The 7,308-nt window shown below is 43.7% G+C and overlaps 1 protein-coding gene across 1 annotated transcript; it reads left to right on the top strand.

Moving 5' to 3' along the window:
* The first annotated feature begins 570 nt into the window (after nt 1–570).
* Nucleotides 571–4,702, top strand: TNFRSF18 (TNF receptor superfamily member 18). The gene is made up of 6 exons (XM_026051081.1): nt 571–736; nt 2,443–2,574; nt 3,062–3,149; nt 3,610–3,698; nt 4,171–4,311; nt 4,560–4,702. Exons 1-6 carry the CDS (start codon nt 571–573, stop codon nt 4,700–4,702), a joined length of 759 nt encoding a protein of 252 aa, XP_025906866.1.
* Nucleotides 4,703–7,308: the final 2,606 nt, after the last annotated feature.

The raw sequence follows: 7,308 nt of genomic DNA, 5'->3' as shown, positions 1-7,308 counted from the left end.
CAGAGAATGGAGGAGCAGTATGGGCCCTCAGGCCACTGCCGTTTCTCTTGGCTTTATGGCACCTGTGTGGAGTTACATCAGCTCTGGAAAATAATTCRAGAGTTGCATAATCCACAGTGGAAGGAGGCTGAAAACCCTGACGAGAATCAGAATGAGAAAAACGAAAATGTCCTTTACATTGCACATCTGAGAGTTAAGTCCTGGAGGGTTCCTAARTTCGTTAGGAACTATACATCCAAATTAACAAGTCTGGGAGAGCCAAGTTCACAYCCATGTGTAATTTGCATTCATTTTCAAGTTTCTTTTGAAAACGAAGTTTCGTGCTGCCACGTTTTGCTCCTTGCCCCCTGCTCTCTTAATGGAGTCACCTGGGGCTCCTCAGCCCTGCTTTTTATAAGAATGTGATAAAATCTTTTCTCCACCCTCAAAGCAGCAGCAACAGGAAGAGTGCAGCCCCTACTACAAAAGGGCAGAGCCTTCCTGTGGTGTCAGGGGGAAGAGAGGACTTTCGGAGGGGAAGTCTCATGAAAAGCCCATGCTTGCGTGCTCTCGGCTTGCACATCTTGAGACATGCCTGGAGAAGCTGGTCTCCTCAAGACCCARGCTTGCCTGCTGCTCGTGGTGTCCCTGTGGCCGTTGGCAGAGYCAGCCCTGGCCACCCCGTGCCCCGAGGGTGGACTGAGGACCATCAGCAGGGGGGAAAAGAAATGCTGCCCTGAATGTCRATCAGATCCTGGTAAGGCATTGAAATGTCTGTCTGGCTTTTTATTTTTTACCCTGTATTTGATTGATTTGTGTCAATCACAGTAAATAAATATGGGGAATGTGTGTGTAAATGTCAGTGTATTTTGGGTAACCGTAAAAGCAGAACAAAACCACAGGGCTTGTCTCCTGCACCTCAGTTCAGAAGGTGCCTTAGCTATAAGCAGCAGAATGGACTCATGTTTTGGACTTTTTGTGTGACCTGTTCTCTGCTGTAAGGAGGGAAAGGGCTGGCCTTGCTCATGGGCAAAAAGTTTTTATTTGGGTGAATGAGCAATGAGTAGGTGAAGAACAAGGGAGTTCTCCCATAATCCATCCATTAAATCCAAATTTATTCCTTCTTCGGTTGAGTCATCCTTAGTCAATGGTCTCCACAAGCATTGGAGGGTTTTGGTCCAGCAGCTACATTTTTCATGTTCCCACTGGCAAATAACATGTGGAGATTGGTGGTGGTCATGAAGAAAGCAAGAGGCTGAATCAGCTTTGTAGGATGAACGTCTCTGCAGTCCCTGACTGGGATCTCCTCAGAGCAGGACAGGGATGCATGGCATGGGAAGCAATGTATAGGGTTTGAGGGGAGGGACCACTTGTCTCTGCTTAGTGTGGAAACACCTTCCTACTGAGATAGTCATTCAACATGAGGTAAGAAAGTGTTTGCTTGGTGGGATCAACTCCAGATGGAGGACTCCAGTTGATATAAGGAGAGAAGCATCCTCCAACCTTTCCTCTTTGGCTGCCAGGTTTCATTAGGCTTTGAAGGTCGCTAATAGAAGACCACTGAAGGCTGGTGATGATCAGAGGAAGATGTGGGCAGTTTCCCATCAGTTCTGTACGTTCCTTAACCAAATAAACTTTGTTTGATATTTGCTGATCACTGTGGGTTTTCTAAGGGCACTGTTGAGCTAGCCAATATTTCCCTATGAATTTCTTTCCTTTAAGGTCACAAGCGTTTTTTTGGTTGAACAGCAACTGATCTCCAAGYGACAGATTAACTACTTGTTTTTTCCCTATGACATCAGTAGATATGATCAGTCCTTTGCTTTCATGAGCTCAGGAGCCTCTCAGAGTTAGTGTTAATATTCTTGGAGCTTAAGAAAGGTTCATAATTGGATTCTTCTAGCAACAGAGGGGAGGAAAGACACCAGTTTTATGGCTTGGATTTCAGCACAGTTCTGGCAACAGAGTTTAGGAATCAACTGCTGCTGTTGGAGAGGTGTGGGGAGGGTGCTCCAGCTTCATTAGCCAGGCATCCTTTGGGCATCAATCAGAAGACCAGGGCTGATCCTAATTGAGAAAAGTTCTTTTGGTGTCCTGAGACTTGACTTGATGTGCCTTGCTTTCTTGGGTCGTTGCCAGTGATGCCCTCACCTCTTGGCATGTGCATCTGAGTTTCAGTAAAGGCAACCTTGCCTCTGTCTCTGTCTGCCTACATTGGTGGGCTGCCTGCATGGGTATTCCAGGTCATGCAGTGCCCATGTCATCATGATGTTGAATCTGAGTAGTGTTGAACTTGAATCCTCTAGGTTTTCCTATTCCATATTCCTGGGAATATGTCTGTTCTGGTAACGTTTTAGCAGAGGAAGAAGCTATTTGACCAGTGCCAACCAGTAAGACTAATGACTAAAGGAGATTCCACTTCTGGATTCTGCAATCCTAATTTCTCTTTCCTCTTGGCAGAAGGCGGCCACCGATGTCTAGGCGTGGAGGATAACGACTGCAAATGCCGTCAGGGATACAGCTGTGCGGATAATTTGTGTCTGCAATGCACAAAACTGCCTGAATGTGCAGAGGGAGAGGAGCTGGTTAAGCTTGGTAACTAAAATAGACTCTTCATGTCTCCTAATGGGGAAGTTCAGTAGGGGTGGTTTTGTTMACTGATGTTGGGAAGGCTTCTGATGTAAAGGACAGAAATGGCACTTACACCCTGGCTTCAGCTTCTCAAGACTTTGCTTCCTATTTTTTTGCACATTTTCTCTTAATAAAATTGGGAATATATATTTTTTCCCCTTTCTTCCATATTGTTAAACCAGACTTTTCCTGAGAGATCTACTGCTTTTGGTGACTGTTAAGTTTACACCCTCTGCTGTCAGATTATTCTGAACCTTTGTCATAAGGTTCACCTCCTGCATGTCCCAAAATGAAAAGGTGTCAAGAACTCTTTATATGTTTATTCAGGAGGCTGGTTCCTCATTCAGAAAGAGCATAGGGGGAACTCATCACCTTCTTCTCTGTAGTATTCCTATTTTTCCATTCAATAAGGGCACTGACCTCTAGTAATTCATGTTCTCTTTTCTTACAGGCATTATAGACTTCACATTCAAGTGTAAACCATGTGAGAGAGGGACCTACTCTAATGTTAAGAACAGCTGGTGCCGTAGCTGGACTGAGTACGTATTCATCAATTTTTGTTGAAATATGCATGATAAAATTCTCAAATGATTAATATTTAATTGGAAAAAAACCCTCTAAATTAGTGATCGTTAACTGATTAAATTTAATTCAGCAGTATACAATATTTATTTCAAGTTTGGCTTTATGCGTAATGGATTTCAAAACAAAGCGAAAAGAATGGGTTCAACCTGCTTTCAGGTGCATTGCAAACTGATATGAAATTATTCCTAACATGGATATCACTTGAAACAGCAAAGTTTCAAAACACCTAAACTATTGTGGTCTAGTGTTATCTTGCTGGGGACCATCCGCAATTTGGCCTACGCCACCAAAAGAAATAAAAGGAAACAAGCTGTGGAAATAGAGGAAAGGAGGAAGGGAAGCCAAGGGAAAAGTGTGAGAGGAAGAAAGAGGCAAAAAGGAATGACCTAAATGTGACTCTCGTTTTTCTTTTAGCTGTGAAAGTGCTGGATTTCTAACAGTCAAGCCAGGCAACCGTACACACAACGCTGTATGCGGTTTCCCTGCTAAAGATTTGATGGAAGGTACCTCTTCAGAATGATTTCATTGTCTAAATCTCTCCTTTTTCTCTACATTTCTTCCGCTGGAAACTTGCATAGTTATCATCCAGAGTTCACTATCACGAATATTTGCTTTGAAAATGACTGTTTTGCTTCTTGCACTACTAGCAGATGTACAAGCATTGACCAAGGCAAGATGATGCCATTAAAACATGGTCAGAAAAAGGGGAGAAATGCCCAACAACTGTCCTTGAATAGAGCACACTTTGTTGGAAAATTATCTGAGTTTTCCCTGTTGCTGCTTTGCTAGATTTTCTCAGGAAAAAGTAACTTAGTCATCCAAYTCCTTTACAAGTGTTGGCTGAAGCCAACAAAATTATTAGCCCTGGCTAATAATTTTCTGTAGATAGGGAAAATCTCCAAATTACTTGAAAACACTGCATGTCCTTAAACAAAAGCCTGGGGAAATAACTTTATTAAATATATCTAACTGCAGTTCTGAACATAAGCGAGTCTTTGTTCACCACGATCCTGGCCGTCCTTGCCGCAGTCGCCGTGTTTATGCTGATCCAGCTGACCCTCTTCTTGCACTTCTGCCTCTGGTCGCTGAAAAGAGAAAAACACCACGGCGTTGACAGTAAGTGTATTCTTGTGGGTTTCTCTGCTGTTGCACAGTGAGGAGGGGCTGTCCCCCCTTGATCTAGGCTCAGAATGGAATAATTTCCCCGTGCAGTTTGGGGTTGGTTGCTTGGTGTCATTAACGCGGTGCCCACCGGTATTTTTGCTCCTTGCTCGGATAGGAGCTGTGGTGCTAGAGGGAATGGCCAGCTAATTGGCATCTGAGAAGCCTTCTTGGATTTGTGTTTCTGCTTGTTCTCACTACAGGTCTGGAATATACCTTACCTAGGCCGTCGCATGGCTCGCACCATAAAGAGGAGACTTACAGCTGCCAGTTCCCAGAGGAAGAGCATGGGTGCAAGACCTTGGAAGAAAAACCTTGCTATTTTTACCCTCAGAGCCTGCAGTGAGAAGAGGAGGAATCCAATGTGCTGCAAAGAGGGAGAGCTGAACTCAGGTTTTCCAAAAGGAAGGAGGAGACAGGAGCTGAGAGCATAAAGCATCCTTATATACAGAGCAATAAGAAATGAGTCTTTGGGGACTTGGACTTTGTTTGTCAACCCAGGGTGACATGCAGCTCAGTGACATTACTTTATTGCAAGTTTCCTGCTTTTTCCAGTGATGATTTTTGACCTGGCTTGGGAGCAGGGGCTGTTGCTCTGATATTGCCCTTAGCATCTTCTGCACAAGTCTCTGTGGCACTTTTAGGAGCCCAAGGTCCTGTCATCAATCACTTCAATGCTACAGAAAATGCGATAATGCTGACAACACTCACAGCTTTCATGGGGTCTGTCCATAGGGCCAAGACGTGTACCTACCAATCATCTATGAAGGGAACAAGACATTATGCCTAGCAATCGTATCAAAGTTATACTAACCGCCTTATTCAATACTCCAGGGGAATTATTCCCAGTCTGAAGGACATGCTATTTTCATTATGTCTGTATTCAGTTAAAAGGGATGTGAAGAAGAAGGCATTGCACGCACAAATGTGTGCTGTCAAACCACAGGGAATCCTACAAAGCGGGACAGGGTAGAGCTGGTCACACAGCCCATCTACTCGAAGGGAAGCCCAGCTCAACCACACACCCATCGAGCTGCCCATGGGGCTTCCACTGGGGTGACTCATGAGCTTCTCAAGGCAATCCAGTCCAGTGTCTGATTTCGACCTGGAAATCAAAGAAGGGGAGAAATCACAATACTTAATGCTTATATTATCTATCCTGAGCATGAGGAAGAGTGCACTTCATTTTACTCTATAGCATGTTTGTAAGTATTTTAAAATTGCCATCTCTTGTTGGTCTCTGCAGGCTCTTAGCCTTCCTCATAGCTGTGTTTTCTAGACCTCTTAATGTCTCTCTTTTTTTTTGGTACTTTATTGAGTCTTACAATTGTTTCACCTAACTGTAAGAGAAAATGAAGCACAAAGAATTAGCCTTATCCACTCTAATGCATTCCTACATAGTCCTAGTTTAAGACTGCTGATTTAGTGCGATCAAAATCCTTATGCCTTAGCTTGCCCTCCATGCAAGACTGCTTTGACACCGCAAAAGCATGTTGTGAGACTTGTAATGTATTTTTTCCCTTTTTGATGCTGTTAATTCTTGCGTTGCTGACAATTTTTCCCAGAGGCATGCCTATGTGAAATCCACTTGAAAGGAGAGAGGGTTCTTCACAGCGCTATGAGACACGCAGAGGTTCTTAACAGAGGCTCATCCAAAGAAAGGGAAAGGGTATGGATCGGATTTAATAGGATAATTGGATTTAAARTATAAGGCTGGATCTGTCTTTTAAGGGGTTACACTGTGGGGTTTAATTTGCTCAGGAGTCTAAATAACTTTTCATCAAAGCTGTTCTTACTGCCGCTTCTATATTGGCTGTATTTATTCTGCACGCTGTATTATGGACCTTGTGTTTTGCAAACTGTATTTTTCAACACGGTTTCTCACTCACTGTGGCCTTTTGTGAAGGCAAAATAAACTTGAGATGTGAATTATGGGCATTTAAGCAAAGCTTTGGGGGTCTCGTTCGGGAAGGATCCTCTTCTTTGTGTTGTCCCGGGGTTCCGGAGCGCGGCTGAGTTTGACGTTCCCAGTTCACTTCCCTTCCCTTACAGATCTCTTTTCCCAGCAATGTACCCTCAAACTTTTGCCATTTAGGCTCCTTTTCTCCCATTTAAGCAAGTGGCTTAAAAATGTCCTGGTGCCACCCAATATCAAAACAGCAGGAAGCTGTGGCTGACATTATTTTCCGGTCCAGAGAATGGCAGAGAAGGAGCAGCATTTTGGGCAGAAGATGTTACCAGAAGTTCCTGTTCGAGGGATGAAAGATTCGTGTGGATTGACTTCCACAATGACTTCCATTAGTCAACGAAAGTCGATTTACCAGAGAATTGGGTGAGGTACGYGAGACCTTGCGGGCTCCGGGTGTCGAAGAGCTGACAATTCTGCCAGTTCATATTGAAACACGTTCACCAYAGCCATATTATTCATGGGAAATTTGCACAGTGGCCCCTTGGGTTTCTATATGCCTACCTTGAAGAGCGGCCCTGCTTCTGGCTTACCTCCCCACCTGGCTTGGGCCTGCTTATTGATGGGAAAGGCGAGCAGTTTCCTGTCCCCAAGCTCAGATTTAGTGGGAAAAACCCAACGTGTGAATCACTTAAGCCTTGGAGATTTTCAACAAAAGAGCTGTATTTCTCTCAAAGAACATGAAAGCTCGCAGCTCAGAGCAGGGAGCTGCTAAACAAGCAGCCTTTACGCTTCAGTTTCCACTCAGAAACATCTACAAGGTGGAGTCCCAGCATTTCGGCAACGTCTGAATAGAGCGTGGCTCTATTTTCAGCTCAAATCTGAGTTTATGGGATTTTCAAGTTCTGATTTAACTTCAGCTTGATCTCTCTATATACTTAAAGTTTTCTTTTTTTTCCTTAATAACATCCAATCAAATACCTATAGCAGTATTTTTTTCTCTTGAATCCCTTTTCAAAAAGATAAATACGACATCCTTAAATGGT

Source organism: Nothoprocta perdicaria, unplaced genomic scaffold, assembly GCF_003342845.1.
Source record: "Nothoprocta perdicaria isolate Ctin4 unplaced genomic scaffold, notPer1 scaffold_72, whole genome shotgun sequence".
Classification (NCBI taxonomy): Eukaryota; Metazoa; Chordata; class Aves; order Tinamiformes; family Tinamidae; genus Nothoprocta; species Nothoprocta perdicaria.
This window is presented reverse-complemented; position numbering and strand designations above follow the sequence as displayed.